The sequence below is a fragment of the Lynx rufus genome, unplaced genomic scaffold, assembly GCF_022079265.1.
Source record: "Lynx rufus isolate CCGP_SWC_20201006 ecotype Redwood Valley unplaced genomic scaffold, mLynRuf1.p SCAF_19, whole genome shotgun sequence".
Classification (NCBI taxonomy): Eukaryota; Metazoa; Chordata; class Mammalia; order Carnivora; family Felidae; genus Lynx; species Lynx rufus.
Genome location: NW_025814833.1, coordinates 13,512,588 through 13,534,206, shown reverse-complemented (window position 1 = coordinate 13,534,206; position 21,619 = coordinate 13,512,588). Strand labels below are relative to the sequence as shown.

Here is a 21,619-nt window from a genome sequence, read left to right as displayed (position 1 = left end):
CTGCTGTAGGAACCTGGACTGGTCGTCCATCTTGGGATTCGATTTTAAAGGACATTTTGCGGACTGTTTTCTCCTCTAGGAAAGTGTTTCTGAAGACCCCAACGGGCTACACGACAGCTTATTTCTTGAAAACATTTCCCGTAGGACAGATAGACTACGAGGTCAGTAGTAGTATAGACGAGGAAAGGGCGAGCAGGGAGGTTCAAAGAGACTGAGTGACCGGCCCAAGGTGATCCAGTTAGTAAGTAGCAGAAAGAGGAGTTGAACTCTAACAAGGAAGATCTGAACTGATTCCTGGGCCAGTATGCTCAGGGCGGTCAGTCAACTCAACTGAGAGAGATACGCTTTTGGGGCGCCTGGGTGGCTCAGTCGGTTGAGTTTTCGACTCTCGATTTCGGCTCAGGTCATGATCTCACGGAACGTGAGTTTGAGCCCTGCGTCAGTCTCTGTGCTGACAGCGCAGAGCCTGCTTGGGATTCTCTCTCCCCCATCTCTCTCTCTGCCCCTCCCCCACTCGCACGCCCTCATGCACACGCTCTCTCTCTCAATCTCTCTCTCTCTCTCAAAATAAATAAATACACTTTAAGAAAAGAAAGAGAATGTCTGGGGTCACTGAACTAAGCCAAGTACCTTCTAGCATTTTCCTTGACGCCACTGGAAAGCGCTCACTGCATTATCCAGAATCAAATAAAGATGATTCTAAGATGCATCTAGGCCAAAAGGCAAACTCCTACTTGTTGAAAGAATTTCAATGAGCAAAGTAAACACATATTCAGTTATCCAAAGTATGTTTACCAAACACGCGGGTTGCTTACGGCTTTGCCTTATTACAAATTACGACTGAGAAGCTTCAAAAGTGGTTAGAAAAAAGGTAAACCGCTGAGCAACTCTCCTCTCGAAGAGTCTCCGTTGAATTCTCCACTTACCATGGCAACATTCGAAAGTCCCCGGAGAAGTCTTCATACTTATAATTTACCACATGCCAATCTGTGCTATAGGTTTTAATACACTGAAAGAAAACAGAAATCCTTCACTGGAAACATTAAAAAGTACACACATATCCAGCTTCTTAAAGTCTCGCTGTAAGCTGACAGACTTTCAAAAATCATTTGGAAGATGGCGGCACTGGGATCTTCCTCTGGGGATGAACACGGTCTCCCTCACCCAACTGGCAGCAGTAAATCCCAATTCGTACAGCCTTTTGAACAACTGTCACTCCAAGTCCAGAGGGTGTTCAAATCCAAAAGAGAAAAACCAAGAACCCATGCCATTTGGCACGGTCTTTAAGCTGCATCCCCTCTCTCGCCTCCTCTAGACTCGCAATGGAGATCTGCTGAGTTATAGTAATTTTATTTCCCGTTTACAGTAAAGGAAGGACATTGTTTCAGTATGATAATTACTCTGGGGACTCTGAGCGTCTTACCTCTTTGACAAACAAACTCTGGGCTCTTTTCTCAGCATCGTCTGGTACAGTGGACTGCACTGTTCTGCGCTGACGGCTTATCACCGAGATCTAGAAGGCAAAGGAACATTCTTGCCGTAAGAATTAGCTTGGAAAGTGCGAGGGTTTTCCTTTAAAGAAGTGCTTGTGGGGGCCCCTGGGGGGGGCGGGGCTCAGTCGGTTGAGCCTCGCACTCTTGATTTCAGCTCGGGTCACGGCCCCAGGGTCATGGGATCGAGCCCCACGTTGAGCACGGTGCTCCGCATGGAGCCTGCTTAAGATTCTCTCTCTTTCTCTCCCTCCCCCCTCTGCCCCTCTCCCCGACTCGCGCCTTCTCTCTCTCTCAGATTAAAAAAAAAAAGAAAAAAGTGCTTGCGAACTCACAGATATGTCTTCCATCGGAAACATAAGCAGGTCTCTGAGGGGGTCGCTGTAAATCTGGGTTTTCCGTTGGGTGATGACATTCTCATAGTCCAAGGGCTCAACAATTTTGGTCTTTTCCTTAATAAGAGACAAAAATAAAAGTTAATATGGTCAAACTCACAAGAGATAAGTTCCTCTCCGTGTGCCAAAGACACCTGACTTCATTAAAGAAGGGATTATTGATGATAATAGGCACTTGGACACTTTCACAACAGACGTAAGTGAATAAACTCCATAACTAGACCCACACACACCAAACACATACATACACACACATGTCTCTCTGCTGAAGTCAAGAGCTCTGGAGAGAGAGCACTGTCCTCTGTTTATCCACGTGCCATCCAAAAATGTAAGGTCAAGCAAAACCTGGTATATCTGGAAGGCTGTCCATCGATTTTTGTTGAACTGGCTCTGCTCACTGGGTGACCGAAGCAGAGAGGGTATCAGCATCCGTGTGCCTGGTGCAGGCACGGCCAGGGCAAGCCTGGGTATCGGAGGGAGGTGTTCGATCCACCGGGAAGGGCAGAAAAGGATGAGGTTCTGGGTGGCACGGTCAGTGGGTCCCTGTCGGGACTTCCAGGTGACCTGGCTACTGATAGGAGGGCCCCAGCTTGAGGCTAGGGTTACAAGGAGCAGGGTGGGTGACTGAGAAATCCAGGATAGGACTTATTGATTAGAGCAATACTAAGTTAGCATTTACCAAGCCCTTTCTATATGCCAGCCACTGTGCCAGATGCCTTCTCTGTGTTTTCGCATGTAATACTCATGACCCCCCTATGAAATAGGCTTGGCCTGGGGCTCCTGGCTGGCTCAGTCAGTGGAGCATGCAACTCTTGATCTCAGGGGTCATGAGATCGAGCCCCACATTAGGGGTAGAGTTTACTCATGAATGAATGAATGAGTGAATGAACAGAAATAAGCTTAATCTTTGTCACCGTCTTACGGACAAGGAATCTTTGCACGCGACCCACGCTACATAACTAGTCTGCCTTCAGAGCTAGGATTCGAACCTAGGTCTGGGACTACAAAAGCTCCGTTCTTTCTACCTCACCCAGCCTTTCCTCCCCTCAGAAGTACACAAAGAGGGGCGCCTGGGTGGCTCAGTCGGTCAAGTGTCCAACTCTTGATTCCGGCTCAGGTCATGATCTGAGGGTCATGAGATCGAGCCCCACATCGGGCTCCGTGCTGAGCGTGAAGCCTGCTGGAGAGTCTCTCTTTGCCCCTCCCCCGCTTGCGCGCACCTGCACACTCTCTCAGAAAAATTTTTTTAATTAAAAAAACACGAAATACATAAAAATACTAACACGCGAGAAACTGAACTTGGAAGAGGACCCCACCACTTACTTCTATCCTATTTTTCTTCACTGAACTTATCGCCGTGGGATATAATATCTACTTTACCTCTTTGCCTATTTGAGGGCACAGATTTCCCCTTTCTAATAATACTGCTCTCCTCGAATCGAATTAAAATTACTTAAAAATTTTTATTTAGAAAAACTACATAAAGAAAACTTGAATATAAGCTATACTGAGAGTTAGTGTCAAAATGGAATCGGAGTTATATTTATATTTGTGTACACAGCATTAGAGACAGTCTCCAACATATTACATCCACAGACTCCTTTGAGAAGATTTTTTTTTTAAGTTTTTATTTAAATTCCACTTAGGCAAGGGGGCGCCTGAGTGGCTCAGTTAGGGTTAAGCGTCCCACTTCGGCTCGGGTCATGATCTCGCAGTTTGTGAGTTCGAGCCCCACATCAGGCTCTGTGCTGACAGCTCAGAGCCCAGAGCCTGCTTCGGATTCTGTCTCCCTCCCTCTCTGGCCCTCCCCCACTCGCTCACGCGTGTGCACGCACATGCGCTCTCTCTCTCAAAAATAAATAAACATTAAAAAAAATTGTTTTTAATTCCAGTTAGGTAACATACAGTATAATATTAGATTCAGGTAAACGATATACTGATTCAACACTTGCATACAAGACCCGGTGCTTATCAAGACAAGTGCCCTCCTGAATCCCCATCACCTACCCCATCCACCTCCCCTCTGGTAACCATCAGTTTGTTCTCTATGGTTAAGAGTCTGTTTCCTGGTTTGCCTCTGTCTCTTTTGGTTTTTTTTTCACCGTTGTTCGTTAGTTTTGTTTCTTAAATTCCACCTATGAATGAAATCATACGGTATTTGTCTTTCTCTGACTGACTTATTTCACTTAGCATAATACTTTCTGGCTCCCTCCATATCGTCGCAATGAGCAAAATTTCGTTCTTTTTTTTTTAAACATTTATTTATTTTTGAGACAGAGAGAGACAAAGCATGAACAGGGGAGGGTCAGAGAGAGAGGGAGACACAGAATCGGAAGCAGGCTCCAGGCTCTGAGCCATCAGCCCAGAGCCCGACGCGGGGCTCGAACTCGCAGACCGCGAGATCATGACCTGAGCTGAAGTCGGCCGCTTTACCGACTGAGCCACCCAGGTGCCCCAAAATTTCGTTCTTTTTATGGCTGAATAATATTCCATATATATAAACACACATTCTGCTGCTTCTTTATCCATTCATCAGTCGATGGACACGGACTGTTGGCCTAATTCAGCTATTGCAAGTAATGCTGCTATAAATGAGAACAGTTTTTATACGTGGTTCACAATTAAGTCACAGCTGCATCTCAGTTCCGTATCTGAGGAGCATCTCAGAGTTTCCTCTATGAGAGTCCTTAGAAAGTTTAAACCACTTTAACCAAAGAGCATCCTATTCAACAAATCTAAAAGATCCTTAAAAAACGGTATGGGGGGCGCCTGGGTGGCGCAGCCGGTTAAGCGTCCGACTTCAGCCAGGTCACGATCTCGCGGTCCGGGAGTTCGAGCCCCGCGTCAGGCTCTGGGCTGATGGCTCGGAGCCTGGAGCCTGTTTCCGATTCTGTGTCTCCCTCTCTCTCTGCCCCTCCCCCGTTCATGCTCTGTCTCTCTCTGTCCCAAAAACAAATAAACGTTGAAAAAAAAAATTAAAAAAAAAAAAAACGGTATGGAAGTGCCTCACGAAATTAAAAACAGAACTACCATATGATCCAGCGATCCCACTTCTGGGTCTTTATCCAAAGAAAACAAAATCAGTATTTCAAAGAGACATCTGCACTCCCACGTTTACAGCAATGTTATTCCCAACGGCCAAGTCACAACGTAAGCGTCTGTCAACAGATGAACGGAGAAAGAAATGTGATGTATGCATATAGTGAAATATTATTCAGCCACGAGAAAGAAGGCCATCTTGCCATTTGCAACACCGAGGATGAACCTCGAGGACGTTATAAGGGAAATGAGCCAGACAGAGAAGGACAAAACTGCATGGTATCTTGGATAAAGAAGATATGGGGTGTGTGTGTGTGTGTGTGTGTGTGTGTGTGTGTGTGTGTGGAATATTACTCAGCCATGAAAAAAGAATGAAATCTTGCCATTTGTAATAACATGGATGCACCTAGAGGGTATTAGGCTAAGTGAAATAAGTCAGAGAAAGACAAATATCATACGATTTCACTTTTATGTGGAATCTAAGAAAACAAAACAAAAACAGACTCATAAATACAGAGAACAAACTGGTGGTTGCCAGAGGGGAAGAAGGTAGAGAGGTGTGTAAGGCAGGTGAAGGGGACTAAAAGGTACAAAAGTTCCAGTTATGAAGTCAAGCAGATGAAAATTACAGCACAAGAGGGGCGCCTGGGTGGCTCAGTCGGTTGAGCGTCCCACTTCAGCTCAGGTTATGATCTCGTGCTTCCTGAGTTCAAGCCCCGGGTCGGGCTGTGCTGACAGATCAGAGCCTGGAGCCTGCTTTCGATTCTCTGTCTCTCTCGGTCTCTCGGTCTCTCTCTCTCTCTGCCCCTCCCCCACTCATGTCCTGTCTCTCAAAAAAAATAAGTAAATGTTAAAAGAAAACTTTTTTTTAAAAAAAAGAAAATTACAGCACAGGGAATGCAGTCAATGATATCGTAAAAACTTTATTTAATAGCAGATGGTAACGACATTTATCATGGTGAGCATTTCATAACGTATATAAATGCCAAAACACTACGTTGTGCACCTAAAACTAACAAAATGTTGTGTGTCGACTATACTTCAATTAAGATAAAAAACCTTCCCATTGGGGTAGGACCCGAAAGGAGGACATAGACTTGATCACTGTTGACGGTAAAGATGGGTGATTAGTACCTGGGTTCTCATTATTCTCTTCTGACAACAACAGAGAAATACTATATGGTGCCATTTATATGTGAAATCTGAAAAAAAAAAAAGTAGAGTGGTAGGTGCTGGGGCTGGGGGATGAGGGAAATAGGGAGATACCACTCAAAAGGTGCAAACTTCAGTTATAGGATGAGTAAATTCTGGAGCTATAATGCACAGCATGGTGACTATAGTTATGAATACTATATCGCATACTTGAAATTTACTCAGAGACCAGATCTTAAGCGTTCTCATCAAAAACAAGCATGCAAGGGGCGCCGAGGTGGCTCAGTCGGTTAAGAGTCTGACTCTTGATTGCGGCTCAAGTCATGATTTGATTTCACGGTCCGTGGGATCAAGCCCCGCCATCAGGCACGGGGCTCTGTCCGTGCTGACAGTGGAGCCTGCTTGGGATTTGCTCTCTCCCTCCCTTCCTCCTTCTCTCTCTCTCCCTCTCTTCCCCTGTTGCCCGCTTGGGCTCTCTCTGTCTCTCTCTAAATAAATAAACATTTTTTAAAAAGTATGCGAGGTGATAAATGTGTTAACTAATTTGATGGTAGTAATCATTTCGCCATCTATACGTATGCTAAATTTTCACACCTTACGCTTTAAGAATATACAATTTTCTTTTTCAATTAGACCTCAGTAAACCTGGGTGGGGGGGAAGATCGTCACAAAGATCTACGTCGTCTTAAATTTGAACTTGTAGACCCATAAGATCAAGTCAAGTTGATCATCCCCTATCACGTCTGTGAATACTAGTACAAAATGAGTTGAAACAGAAGAAACAATTCCTGTTTCGGGAACTCAGATTTTCTGATAGTAAAATTGGACCCCCCTCTCCTATATCTACCACGTTTTCACAGACCCAGGTGAAAGGAAAGGGACGGCAACTTCCATGCCGAACATTCAGAGTCTGTGATCAAGGACTCAGAGAAGTTAAGTGAATAAAGCCCCATCTAAGAAGGCAAGCCTGGAGAGCCTGCGTGGCTCAGGTGGTTAAGTGCCCGACTCTTGATATCATCTCAGGTCATGATCTCACAGTTCGTGAGTTCGAGCCCCGCATCGGGCTCTGTGCTGACAGTGTGGAGCCTGCTTGGGGTTCTCTCTCTCTGCCCCTCCCCAGCTTGTGCTCTCTCTTTCAAAATAAATAGATAGATGGGGGCGCCTGGGTGGCTCAGTCGGTTAAGCATCCAACTTCGGCTTCGGTCATGACCTCACGGTCCTTGGGTTTGAGCCCCGCATCGGGCTGTGCGGACAGCTGGAGCCTGGAGCCTGCTTCGGATTCTGGGTCTCCCTCTCTCTCTGCCCCTCCCCTGCTCGTGCTCTCTCTCTCTATCTCAAAATAAATAAATTAATTTTTTAAAATTATATTTAAAAAAAGGAAGGCAAGCCTGAGGCGCTGACAATAATTGCCAAGTCTTGCTTTTCGTCTTGCTTGCCAACTATCCGCTCAATACAGATTGCAAAAACAGTCCTCAAATTTCAAAGTTTAACCTGTTGAATTGGCATCTGTTAATCTCTCTGTACAATAATTTCACAAGTACCTGCTCCAAGTAACTCTGAAAAAGGAAAAAGAAAAACACAGAAAGAAAGAAAACCTTCTTTCAGCCTCCTAATGCAGTTGTGGAAACGCTTCCTAATGCGATATGGGAAAAAAGCATAGGTCCAAAATGAATCACTTGTTTAAACGTTCAGTATATGGGGCGCCTGGGCGGCTCCGTCGGTTGAGCGTCCGACTTCGGCTCAGGTCATGATCTCACAGCTCGTGAGTTCGAGCCCCGCGTCGGGCTCTGTGCTGACAGCTCAGAGCCTGGAGCCTGCTTCCGATTCTGCGTCTCCCTCTCTCTCTGCCCCTCCCCGGCTCATGCCCTGTTTCTCTCTGTCTCAAAAAAATAAATGAAAACATTAAAAAAAAATTAAAAAAAAATAAACGTTCAGTATAAAATAAGCCTTCCAGACCTGAAGCCTACAGCATGCCCTAGGCTTTGAAGGCTATGAATTCATGTTATGGAACAAGGCTTCACTTTTCATTTCAAACCAACTACACTGAAGCGCCTGGGTGGCTCCATCGGTTCCGCGTCTGACTTTGGCTCAGGTCATGATCTCGCCGTTCATGGGTTCGAGCCCCGCATCGGGCTCTGGGCTGACAGCTCAGAGCCTGGAGCCTGCTTCGGGTTCTGTGTCTCCCCCCACCTCTCTCTCTCTGCCCCTCTCCAGCTCATGCTCTGTGTCTCTCTCTCCCTCTCTCACAAATATATAAACATTAAAAAAATAACCTCACTGCATGAAGCATTCTCCTGCTTCATTTGCCAGGGGGTAGCTGGATTGTAGAAAAAGTTGGGGTGTCTATTCTGAGTCCCACAAAGCTTACCTTAATGGAAGATCTGGGGCTGTGAGTGGGGCTTCGTCTCTTCAAGAAGAAAGAAAGGAAGGACTGACCTGACCTCCCCCCCCCTCCCCCCCCACCAGGCCTCCAATCCTCATGTTTCCCCCACCCCCTCCCACAGGCTTGTTAAAAGCACAATTCAAATTGGAAGTGAAAGAGAGGCCACATTAGGAGTCAGCCCCCCAAAGAACCACTCCCTCCGTCCTCTTCCAGTAGAATTCAGTTGTGAACTCTCTTGGCATCAGAGACAAGGAAAACCTTTGACTCTCAGCATTATCCTGATTTCATGGTGGCTCTGCCCTGTGGTCTAGAACATATCCCCGGTCTAACTTTTGCTATTCAGCTTTTACCATTTGACTCTTAGACTTAACAGGGTTTCCCTTAAGAAAGCTTCCGTCACACACAGAAAGGGTCTTTTCTCGAAGGTTCGGAATTTTTCCTTCCTGCCAGTGTGTGCGCTCACTGGTCAGAGAAGGCGCTTTTTCAGAACGCAAGAAAACTGGGTTTTAACCAACGGTACTTTATAAGCATTCAGAGAATAGCGAGGTCCCACCGCGAATTTCTGCACAGTTCTGTGGCGGCGTTAAGGGAAAGGCAAAAGCCTTCCTACAATCTGGAGAGAAGCAAGCATATGCTTCAGCCTTCTCCTCGTAAGCAGTGGCAGGAAAACCGTCAACCTAAATTTGGAACCTACTCCGTTTTCACCATAAAGAAGAGAAAAAAAAAAAAACCCAAAACGGTTTGCCTTTGAAAGTTCTCACTCACTGATTTGGAAGCTCTCTTGAAATAACTTGCTAGTAATATTAGTAACTTTTTTTTTTTTTTGAGAAGGCGGTGGGGGGTGGGGGGTGCAGAGAGAGAAGGGGACAGGGGATCCGAAGCAGGCTCTGCGCTGACGGCAGCGAGCCCGATGCGGGACTCGAACTCACGAACCGTGAGATCATGGCCTGAGCTGAACTCAGATGCTCAGCCAACTGAGCCACCCAGGCACCCAATATTATTAAATTTTTATTTTATTGTTTTACCTGTTTTTTTTGTTTTTTTATGTTTTATTTATTTCTGAGAGAGAGAGAGAAAGGGCGCAAGCACATGCCTGGAGGAGGGGCAGAGAGACAGGAGGACAGAGGATCTGAAGCCGGCTCTGCCCTGACCCCAGCGAGCCTGACGCGGGGCTCGAACTCACAGACCGCGAGATCACGACCTGAGCCGAAGTCGGACCCTCAACCGACGGAGCCACCCAGGTACTCCACATTCTACCGGTTTCTTACCACAACCTGCCAGGTAGACAAGGAAAATACCATCACTTCAACTTCATACATGGAGAAACAGCCTCAGAGGCTTAATAAAGTTCAGCCATCTACATCTAGTGGCAGAATCAGGATTCAAATCCAGGTATCCCAACTCCGGATTCTCCTTTTAGCAGCGTTCTCCAAATTCAACTCGTTCACACACAATCTTCAGGACTTTGGCACACCTTCTGCACTACCCTATATTTCATATTTTTCTTCAAATCGCATCTCTCCTTCATTGAAATATTTATTCAAACAGTAAGCCGTATGTCACCCCCATGAAGGAAAATAAATCCGTATTTTTCTAATCTCTAATACAATACAAATTTTTTCTGGATTTCTTTTTTTTAAAGGAAACTCTAGCCCCTACGTGAGGCTTGAGCTTGAACTCACCACCCGAGATCAAGAGTCACATGCTCTACCGACTGAGCCAGCCAGGTGTCCCACTCATAAAATAAAATTTAAAATATCAATCTTTGTAGTACGGTTTGGGACACAGTACACTTTCCCAGGCTTACTTAGGACCAAATCTGAATAGACTTCCATGGTGTAAACCCTAAAACTGTAAAGAAATGTACAATTCCCCAACCTGAGATGACTTTCTGATTTCTAACATAGAAAGAAAGAACAGGAAAGAAAGGAAATTCATCAATACAAATTTGGTTACCGTCTACTTCCTGGTCCAAAGAGAGGAAACAACGGCTCCTTATTGGGTGTCACTGACAGCATTAACCACTTAGATTTTATGATTTTGTGGTGGTTCCCTCTACATCTACTATATGAGGTGACTGACCTTTCATCATCTTAACTATGTATGTATCATTATAAAACCATGCTTGTAATCCTAAAATAAATACGTACATATATATACGTGCATGTATATATTCAACCATCCAACCACTCATGTACTTGTTTTAACGGACATGAAATTAACATACAAAGTTATATCAGTTTCAGGTGTACAACATAGTGATTCGACAATTGCAGACATTAGTCAGTATGGTCACCATCTGTCACCACACAATGTTATTATAATATTACCGACTATATTCCCTATGCTGTACCTTTCATCGCTAAGGTATTTATGCTATAACTGGAATGCTCTTAATCCCCTTTACTTATTTCACCCATGCCCCAACCACCCCCCGCCCCCGCCCCACGCTCTGGCAACCACCAGCTTGTTCTCTATAATACAACCACTCATGTATTTAAGAGCTCACGTCACTAGCAAGCCTCTTTATATTATCATTAGAAACGTAACCACATAATTTCCATTTTATTTAAAAAGCAATGATAATTGCATAATATATCTCTGTCTACAACGTGAAATCAGCCTGGGTTGCTTCTGCTTAGATATTACACCAAAGGTCATTAGTTTACTGGTAAATCTTTTACTTTAGCAACCGGTTCTCCTTAAGAATTCTAAGAATGTAATGTCTCTTCTGCAAGTCTTCTGGCTTCCCAGAATCCCTCCTGTAGCACACTGGGAGGGAGACCAGAAAGCTTAGCAGCGGAGTACTGGGCGAATTCAAAACCCATTACCACCACTAACCACCCCACTCTCCGAGGTTAAGTTTCAGTGCAAGAAGGAGCACAGATAACAGCAACTAGTTTAGGAAATTCAATGACTTAGCCCAAAAGTCAGAAGCCCATTTCCACGGCACTGTGATCACACTACTGTTTCGATGGCATCTGAACATATTCTTCTTGGGACGCCTGGGTGGCTCAGTCGGTTAAGCATCCGACTCTTGGTTTCGGTTCAGGTCATGATCTCACGGTTTCGTGAAATAGAGCCCCGCATCGGGCTCTGCGCTGGCAGCGAGGAGCCTGCTTGGGATTCTCTCTCTCTTCCTCTCTCTGCACCCCCCCCCCCACTCGCGCTGTCTCTGTCTCTCTCAAAATAAATAAATAAACTTAAAAAAAAAATGAACAGGTACACCTGGGTGGCTCGGTCACTTAAGCGTCCGACTTTGGCTCAGGTCATGATCTCACGGTTTGTGAGTTCGAGCCCCGCGTCGGGCTCTGTGCTGACAGCTCGGAGCCTGGAGCCTGCTTCAGATTCTGTGTCTCCCTCTCTCTACCCTTCCCCTGCTCGCTCTCGCTCTCTCTCTCTCTGTCTCTTCCTCAAAAAAATAACTAAACATTAAGAAAAATATTTTTTAAATGAACATATTCTTCTCGAAAACAATCTCAGGCAAGAAGAACCTACTCAAAAAGAGGGCATTAGTCAATGAATCTCTCCTTCCCATCCTTCCTCTATCTCCCTCCCTCTGGAATTTCTCCAGATTCCCCCCCCTCCCCCCACCAAGGCTTTCAGCTCCCCTTTTGTTTGAGACACTGGTAGCAGAGTCTGGAGTGCTTTCTCCACAGAGAATATCTTAAAATAACACTTTGCACTCAAAATGGCCACTGGGGGCATGTAACTTCCGGCAATGCAGAAAAGAAAAGTGAGTTTGCGACATACCATTTATCGGGTCCCCTGCCAAGGTCCAGGCCCTGTGCTAGCACCTGGTAATGCAGAGATGAAAAAGAACCAGACCCTGCCCTTGAGAAGTTCACCGTTTAGCAGTGGTGGGCGGGGGGAGGGGAGATAGACCCAAGACGTTCAAGTTGATCGCAGAGGCTGTTGTAATTTAAACCCCGCTTGGCTTCCGTGCATCTGTCATACCTTCCGACAGCCCCATCTTCCAACAAAGCAACTGCACAAGTGTTTTTGCACACTCAAGTGTGCAAGCCTATATATTTATATTCGAATCCATCAGAAGAATTTCCCTGTGTGGGTGGATGTGGTCTCCGACGGTTTCCCCTGGTCTTCTACTTCTGTTGATAAACTCTGTAAGGTCAGAGACTGGGTAACCGTCAACGGTGGTGCGCCAGGATGAGCGGCGGGCAAAACAGAAGTGACAACGTGCCACCGACGGAGACTAGAGATCTCTGGGGGGCCCCCACAAGGCCCCAAGGAACCACGTTTGTGACAAATGTTTTCGTAAGGTTCGAAGAGAGGGTTTGACTTTTTTATGACCTTGTCTTTCCGAAATCACACGATTACCTTTTCCCAGCACGTCTCTTGCCCTCTTTCCCAAAAGGGACTGCAAGTACCGAAGAGGCTTTGTATTAACATAATCTGGCAACGATGCTGGGGGAGGGAAGGCCATCCTTCCAGTTAGCACAACCCAGCTTGGCAAAATAGACATGAACATATTTTAATGAAGATTGTTTTTCAGGGCAAATCTTGGCACAAAAACCCACATACAAACTGCATTCAAGACACCGACCTTTCTTAAAGCAGACAACTAAGGGAAGATTTGTCACTTTTCACGAGACCATTGGGCCGTGCTTATCCCTAGTCCACACCTTGGTTCGCGTCACTCCTGTGACAGCCCAACCTCCAACCTCTCTTGCCTACAGCCCTTACTGCCTTTACCAACCACTGGTGGCGTTCACTCACATATAGCACGGAACTGCTTTGTGGGCGCTCTGATTATTTGTCTCCTTGGCAAGATCATAAACACCTAGAAGGCGGAACCACACCTCGTACTTTCTCTGTCACTTACACTGAGCGTGACCGTATACCAAGTGAAGCCTTTTCTATCTGTTATCTCATGGAATTCTTTCCAAAACCCTGCAAGGGAGGTTCTTTTATTATGCCCATTTTACAGATGAGGAGAATGGGGGCTCAGGCAGGTCCAGGGTCGCACATTGGCGAGACAGGATTCAAACCTACTCTCCGATGGAGCCCAGAACCGGCGCCCTTCCCCACGACACACGTCGTAAACCTACGTGCGGCGAACTTAACAAAAACAACACACCTCCCCACCGTGTTTCATTTCCTTGGACAGGCTTTGCGTTTGAGGATTTGCTAAAGCTTACTCAAACTACGCGATCATTTTTACCAAAGGGCGATCTTGCCTTCTCGTTGCCTGGATGAGGGCTTAGAGAGCCGGCCAGGTAATTGGCTTAGAGAGCCGGCCAGGTAATTGGATGAGGAGTTTTGCATTTCCGAGCCGCTGCTCCCAATTTAGCATCTGCCATCCATGAGTAGGGATTTTAGCACCTCAGGTCTTTTACTTGGGGGAAAGGAATTGGCAGATCCAACGTCAAGAGGGTAAGAATCAAATTACAAAAAAAGAACAGTAAGACATTGACCGAGAGCCTTGAGAACTACAAAGCCAGAAGCTTCTGTGGTTCATGAGGGATAACCAGCTGAATGATACAAAGAGACCGATGCTGCGTGTATGCCTTCCAAGCCCAAATGGCAGCACACGAGGAAAGCTATACCACTCTCAGAATGAATTTCCAGAGCTCGGCTTTAATTTAGGAACAACTTAATGTGCTAAGAATCGGCAAAGTGAGACTTTAAAGGTATTTAGATCCAACAGAGAAACACTGAGGAAAACGAAAGCTCATTTTTCCCCCCTTTTTAGAGTTTCTGCATAGGGAGAAACCCTTTTTATGTTTTTGTAGTTTTTAAGGTTTTATTTCTTCACTATTTTTAAAGTTTATCTATTTATTTTGAGAGAGAGAGCGAGCAGGAGAGGGTTAAGTGTCCAGCCCTACGTGCCACGGAGAGAGAAGAAGAGAGAGCCTCCCAAGCAAGCTCCTTCCTGTCAGCGCAGAACCTGACGCGGGGCTCGAACTCATGAACCGTGAGATCACGACCTGAGCCAAGATCAGGAGTCAGACACTTAACCGACTGAGCCAGCCAGGCGCCTGAGGGAGGAAACCTTTCTAAATGTCAAATTACTTCCCTTTTCCAAGTCTATTTAGCTATTTATATAAACTCAAGAACTATTTTTAAAAACCTACAAAGAATTTACATAATTTTTAATAACGAAATAAGTCTGTATATATACTATATGATTACTTCAAACTCCATTAACAAGTGTTTTTCATTACAGCCAACTCAAATACTATGCAAATAATCTAGATTATCTCCAAATGAATAAACAGAATTTCAAAATAGTCTATCTTCCCCATAACTTCATTAAAAAAATTTTTTTTAATGTTTATTTATTTTTGAGACAGAGAGAGAGAGAGACAGAGCATGAATGGGGGAGGGTCAGAGAGAGACGGAGACACAGAATCCGAAGCAGGCTCCAGGCTCTGAGCTGTCAGCACAGAGCCCGACGCGGGGCTCGAACTCACAGACTGTGAGATCATGACCTGAGCCGAAGTTGGACGCTTAACCGATTGAGCCACCCAGGCGGCCCCCTCCATAACTTCACTTTAACCACTAATCCTAAATTTATTCCACTGGTTGGCTGACAGGAAAACTGATTTGAATTCAATCACCCCTGACTTCTTGTGTTCACTTTGTGCTAAGAAGCATTTAAAGGACTCAAAGACAAAAAGAGGTAAAAATGAAGAGAAAGGCTTGAAAAAATTGAGTGGCAAAGTATCTTTTTAAAACAAGAAGTGCCTTTTGTTTCTGTTCTTTAGCAAGCCTCGGTTGACGGGGAAAATGGGCCTTCGTTATACAAAATGGCTTTCCTTCTAGTAAATCAAAGAGTTCAACAAGTTCACAGGGACAAGAAGAGTTATGGCAGAAAATCCATTCATGCCAGGAGAAATTAGATCGTCTTCATTCTGTGACCATCAACAAATATAACCTGCCTTGGATCTTGGTGCCCACTTCCAACTTAAAACAAAAGAGAAATATCCTTGACTTTTTCCTGAGTTTTATAAACACAAGTATAACATATCTTGCATTCTTTTTTTTTTCTAACATTTTTAAAAATTTATTTTGAGAGAGAGAGAGCATGCAAGCAGGGGAGGGACAGAGAGAGAGGGAGAGAGAGAATCCCAAGCGGGCTCCGTGCTGTCAGCAGAGAGCTCGACGTGGGGCTCGATCCCAAGAACTGTGAGCCGGTGACCTGAGCTGAAACTGAGACTGAGCCACTCAACTGACTGAGCCCCTCAGGCACCCCGCTGTGAAAGGTTTTCTGAAGGTCTTAAGTAAATAACCTTGAGAGATCAGAAATGTTCTGGGGCACCTGGGTGGCTCAGTCGGTTAAGCATCCGACTTCAGCTCAGGTCATGATCTCACTGGTTGTGAGTTCGAGCCCTGCGTCGGGCTCTGTGCTGACAGCTCGGAGCCTGGAGCCTGCTTCAGACTCCGTGTCTCCCTCTCTCTCTGCCCCTCCCCTGCTCATGCTCTGTCTCTCTGTCTCAAAAATAAAACCATTAAAAAACAAAAAGAAGAAATGTTCTAGAACTGATCGTGGTAATGGTCGCACATATCTGTGAGTGCACTAAGAGCCTTGGAAATATACACTTTCTTCCCCCACTGTTGATATTATTTGTAATTTTGTAGGTGTTTTCTCCTACGCATATTGTAAATAGTTGCGATCCACCACACACATGGGATAGTTATTTCATGTAAAATTTGTGTCCCGCATTTTCACTTCACATCGTTGCCTGAGCATTTTCCACGTCACTTAAAAGTATTGCAAAGCAGAATTCTCATAACTGCAAAATATTCAGGCGATTCACCTAGTGTTGGGCACTTACGTTTTTAAACACTTGTTGATAGTTTTTTTTTTCTTTCTCTGTCATTTTTTTGAGTACAGTTGACATACAATGTTATGTTATTTTCAGGTATACAACACAGTGATTTGACAAGATTATACCGTATGCTATGTTCACCGCAAGTGTGGTTACCATCTGTCCCCAAACAACACTATTATAATATCATTGACTATGTTCCCTGTGCTGTGACTTTTATTCCCATGACTTAGGCGTTCCATAACTGAAAGCCGGTACCTCCCATTCTCCTTCTCCCATTTTGCCTAACCCCCACCCTGAACTACACATTTTAAATGGGTAAGTTGTATGGTATGTGAATTGTATCTGAACAAAGCTATTAAGAAAGCGAGGGGTGCCTGGCCGGCTCGGTAAAGCATGTGGCTCTTGGTCTTGGGGTTGTGAGTTCAAGTCCCGTGTTGGGCACGGAGCCTACTTAAAGTTTTTTTTTTTTTTTTTTTTTATTAAAAAAACAAGGGCGCCTGGTTGGCTCAGTGGGTCGAGCGTCCAACTTCAGCTCAGGTCACGATCTGGCGATTCACGAGTTCAAGCCCCGCGTCGGGCTCTGTGCTGACGGCTCGGAGCCTGGAGCCTGCTTCCGATTCTGTGTCTCCCTCGCTCTCTCTGCCCCTCCCCCGCTCATGCTCTGTCTCTCAAAAATAAACAAAAAAACATAAAAAAAAAAATTACCAAAAAAGTTTTAAAAAGAAAAGTAGAAGAGAAAAAAATAACATACCCAGTTTCAGTTCCTCATACCTAAAAAAATCCCTCCAATATTTGGTAAGAGATGAGTTCCCAGTATACCCACCATGTTGCTCCCTATTAGAAAATGGTTAAGTGTCAATGTGTGGGGATCTTACACTCCGGCCATAGATTCCGCCGACTGGCCCGTTGCAGAAGTGAGGCTAGCTGCCCCACCACGCCCCGAGGGCTCTTCTGGAACTCTTACGCACAGAAATACAAGACACACAGCTTCGTCCTATACAGTCACTGAGCATCAACTGCGTGCCAGACAATGGGCTACAAAGGTGGGCAAGATGTGGGTCCTGCCCTTCATGAACTCACAGGCTTGGGGAAAAGACAGACCCCTTGAAACAGAGTTAAAATACAACAGGGCAGAGGCTCGGACGGGCGACACAGAGACTGCTGTGGGGCTACAAGGAAGGGAGAGAGGAATTCCACTGGGGAAGGGGGCTCAGAAAGGAGGCAGCGTGTGCGCTCAGCCTCGAAGCACCGAATAAAAATGCCCGTGGCGGACAAGATGAATAAAGGCATCACGGGCAAAGAAGAGAGCATAAGCAGGGGCGCCCGGGGGGGCTCAGTCAGTTAAGCGTCTGACTCTTGGTTTCGGCTCAGGTCATGATCTTGCGGTTTATGAGTTCGAGTCCCACATCGGGCTCCACGCTGCCAGGCGGAAGCCTGCCTGCGTTTCTCCCGCTCTGCCCCTCCTCTGCTTGTGCTCACGTGCTCTCTCTCTCTCTCTCTCTCTCTCTCTCTCTCAAAATAAATAAATAACCCTGGGGCGCCTGGGTGGCTCAGTCGGTTAGGCAGCCGACTTCGGCTCAGGTCACGATCTCGCGGTCCGTGAGTTCGAGCCCCACGTCGGGCTCTGGGCTGATGGCTCGGAGCCTGGAGCCTGTTTCAGATTCTGTGTCTCCCTCTCTCTGACCCTCCCCCATTCATGCTCTGTCTCTCTCTGTCTCAAAAATAAATAAACGTTAAAATAAATAAATAAATAAATAAACTTAAAAAATCTTTAACAAGAATAAAAAAAAGAAGAGAAGGTGAATAAATAGCATGGAGGAATAAAAGCACGTGTTCAGCGAGTCTGGGGACAGACAGAACGGGGAGAAATGGCAGAGATGGGCTGGAAAGGCACGTTTCTGAAGGGCTATGTGCGCCAAGGCAATGAGTTGGACTGTTTCCTGGTGTAGGTGATGGGGAGCCAACAGAGGTCCTGAAGCAGGGGAATGACACGAACAGATGTTTTACTCATATTTATGCACGGAAAGCCAGAAGGTCAGCGCTAATGGAAATTAATCCATAAAATGACAGCATAGGCTGAAAATTTGCCCCATTGTCTACATTTTCCAGGAGCAATACACTGAATTATGGAAAACTACTCATTAGAGCTGCATACAAAACTATTAAGGAAAATAAAGAGAGAGTTCTATTTATGCAAAGAGATTTTCCCTTAGAGAGAGAAATGCTTACAAGACGTCCTCCTCACATGGCAGACATCAAATTAGCCTAAACATTTCATTTTGACAAAAAAATCAGCTGCCAATCTGCACTTCATTTGTTCCCAACACCTTTTCAATGGCTAATTTGATCCAAACAGAAGTTGGATCACAGTACTGCTTTGTTTAAACCCCTTCAGGGGTGCCTGGGTGGCTCAGTCGGTTAAGCGTCCGACTTCGGCTCAGGTCATGATCTCGCGGTCCGTGGGTTCAAGCCCCGCGTCGGGCTCTGTGCTGACAGCTCAGAGCCTGGAGCCTGCTTTGGATTCGGTGTCTCCCTCTCTCTCTGCCCCTCCCCTGCTCACACACTCTCTCTCTGTGTCTCTCTCAAAAACAAACATTAAAAAATTTTAAATAAACATTAACGTCCTCTTTTGTCTCTCCCCCGACTAGAATTAAAGGTCCGTGCTTAGGGGCGCCTGGGTGGCTCATTTGGTTAAGCGTCTAACTCTTGGTTTCGACTCAGGTCATGATCTCATGGGTTTGAGCCCCGTGTCGGCCCCCCCTTCTCCCCCCCCCCCCCGTTACTGCTTGGGATTCTGTCTCTCCCTCTCTCTCTGCCCCTCCCCTGCTCGCTCTCTCTGTCTCTCTCTCAAAATAAATTTTAAAAACTTAAAAAAAAAATTTTAGGGGGCGCCTGGGTGGCCCAGTCGGTTGAGAGTCCGACTTCAGCTCAGGTCACGGTCTCACAGTTGGTGAGTTCGAGCCCCGCGTGGGGCTCTGTGCTAACAAACAGCTCACAGCCTGGAGGCTGCTTCAGATTCTGTGTCTCCCTCTCTCTCTCTGTCTCTCCCCCTCCCCTGCTCATGCTCTGTCTCTCTCTGTCTCTCAAAAATAAATAAACGTTAAAAGAAATTTTTTTAATTTTTAAGGAGCTCCGCGCTTAGTCTCATTCGTTGCTCTGTCCCCAGCACCCCAAAAGTATATCTTGAATGACTGAATGACAAACCATGAATCCATTGGCAATATCTTTCTAACCCTGAGCATTGAGATTTTCTGCCTCTTCCAATTTTTCATGACGTCAAACGCAATCTGCAAACTACTCACTGAAATACACACTTCTGAGCAGCTGTCCCAAGGAGCCCTGCTATTGAACACCTTAACATGAATCATCACTCATCACTTTCTCTTTGGGGAAACTCATAAGGTCATATATGAAATTTTCACGTACAAGGTGGCTCAGTCGGTTAAGCATCCGACTTCGGCTCAGGTCACGATCTCACGGTGCGTGGGTTTCAGCCCCCACTTACCCTGTGAGCAGAGGGTACCCACAGGTGTATTCTCTAGCTTCCTCCCCTAAAGCCATGTCACACATGCCCAGAACAAGCACTAGCAAGAAGCACACCCCCACGCTCTTAATGGAGTGCCCCCATTTTGCAATGCCAACCCTCAGCCCACGCAAGAGCCACCGTTGAGCCCTCAGACTTAGAACAACCTTGTCTCCACGGACCTGTACCCACAGCATGTGGCAGAACCACCATCATCATGACAAAGCTATGTCTTTCCTAGGAAAGACTCCCTGTACCTTCCCCCCACCACCCCTGCCGTCCATTCTTCAACTAGACTAGCATAACCCTCGCCCATCCCGTCAATAGGACAGTGCATTCCCATCTTGCTTTCATTTTCAATTCAACCTGGACCCCGTGGCCAAGAGCCCCCTCACTAACCCCTTGTCATTCAAAACGACATCCAGGGCCACTCCGCAATCCTGGATCAAACCCCCTGCTTATTTTTCTTTGCTGCTGCTGGAGAAAATCCTGACTCAGAGTTCAGGGGCTTCATTTACAGGGATACAAATCCTCGCCTAGGCTGGGTTCTCAGCCCCACCCTCAAGGCTTTGACTGACTGCCTGTTAGTTCCCTGTGACCCCCAGAACAGACACGTGAGGTTTCACGAATGGAAAATCCCCTCTCTCACACAGTGGCGTCTTGGTGGATTTGCATAGCCTGACGCAAGGGCTCTCCTACTTAAACAGATGTCCCCACACGGATGTGAATGCACATATAACACCACATCATTCCACATTTTTTGGCAGTCAACCCCTTTCGGGGTGCCGCTTTCTCCATTCCTAAATAGGCTCCTAATCTGGGGTCTTAAGTGATCCTTGGATGGGATGTGAAACTCTGAAATTACACGGAAAACGCTATACATACATTTCTGTAGGAAAAGGTTCCAAGAGCTTTCAGAATCTCCAAAGTATAACCCAAGAAAGGTTAAGAGACACTGCCTTCCTCATCAAGATAAAAAGCTTCTGCACAGCAAAGGAAATCATCAATGAAACTAAAAGGCGACTGACGAAATGGGAGAAGATATTTGCAAATGACATCTTAGATAAAGGGTTAGTATGCAAAATCTATAAAGAACTCACCAAACTCCACACCATAAAAACAAATAATCCAGTGAAGAAATGGGCAGAAGACATGAATAGACACTTTTACAAAGAAGACATCCAGATGGCCAACAGACACATGAAAAGATGTTCAACAATGCTCATCATCAGGGAAATACAAATCAAAACCACACTGAGATACCACCTCACACCGGTTGGAGTGGCTGAAATTAACAACTCAGGAAACGACAGATGTTGGTGAGGATGTGGAGAAAGGGGAACCCTCTTGCACTGTTGGTGGGAATGCAAACTGGTACAGCTTCTCTGGAAAATGGTGTGGAGGTTCCTCAAAAAATTAAAAACAGAACTACCCTACAACCCAGCAGTAGCACTACTAAGAATTTACCCAAAGGATACAGGAGTGCTGACTCACAGGGGCACATGTATCCCAATGTTTATAGCAGTGCTTTCAACAATAGCCAAATTATGGAAAGAGCCCAAATGTCCATTAACTGATGAATGGATAAAGAAGATGTGGTTTATGTATACAATGGAATACTACTTGCCAATGAGAAAGAATAAAATCATACCATTTACAACAATGTGGGTGGAACTGGAAGGTACTATGCTGAGTGAAATAGGTCAGTCAGAGAAAGACATGTATCATATGTTTTCACTCATATGTGGAAGTTGAGAAACTTGACAGAAGACCATGGGGGAAGGGTAGGAAAAAAGTGGTTACCAACAGTGAACAACTCAGGAAACTACAGATGTGGAGAA

The 21,619-nt window shown here is 45.7% G+C and overlaps 1 protein-coding gene across 3 annotated transcripts in view; it reads right to left on the bottom strand.

Moving 5' to 3' along the window:
• Positions 1–21,619, bottom strand: part of DOCK11 (dedicator of cytokinesis 11) — a 199,123-nt gene that overhangs the window by 146,108 nt on the left and 31,396 nt on the right. For all 3 annotated transcript variants that reach the window (XM_047081861.1, XM_047081863.1, XM_047081862.1), the window contains exons 2-4: positions 1,826–1,942; positions 1,424–1,513; positions 927–1,009 (exon numbers count right to left, since the gene is read on the bottom strand). In XM_047081861.1, coding sequence (XP_046937817.1) covers positions 927–1,009; positions 1,424–1,513; positions 1,826–1,942 — 290 coding nt within the window. The remainder of the gene's footprint in view (positions 1–926; positions 1,010–1,423; positions 1,514–1,825; positions 1,943–21,619) is intronic.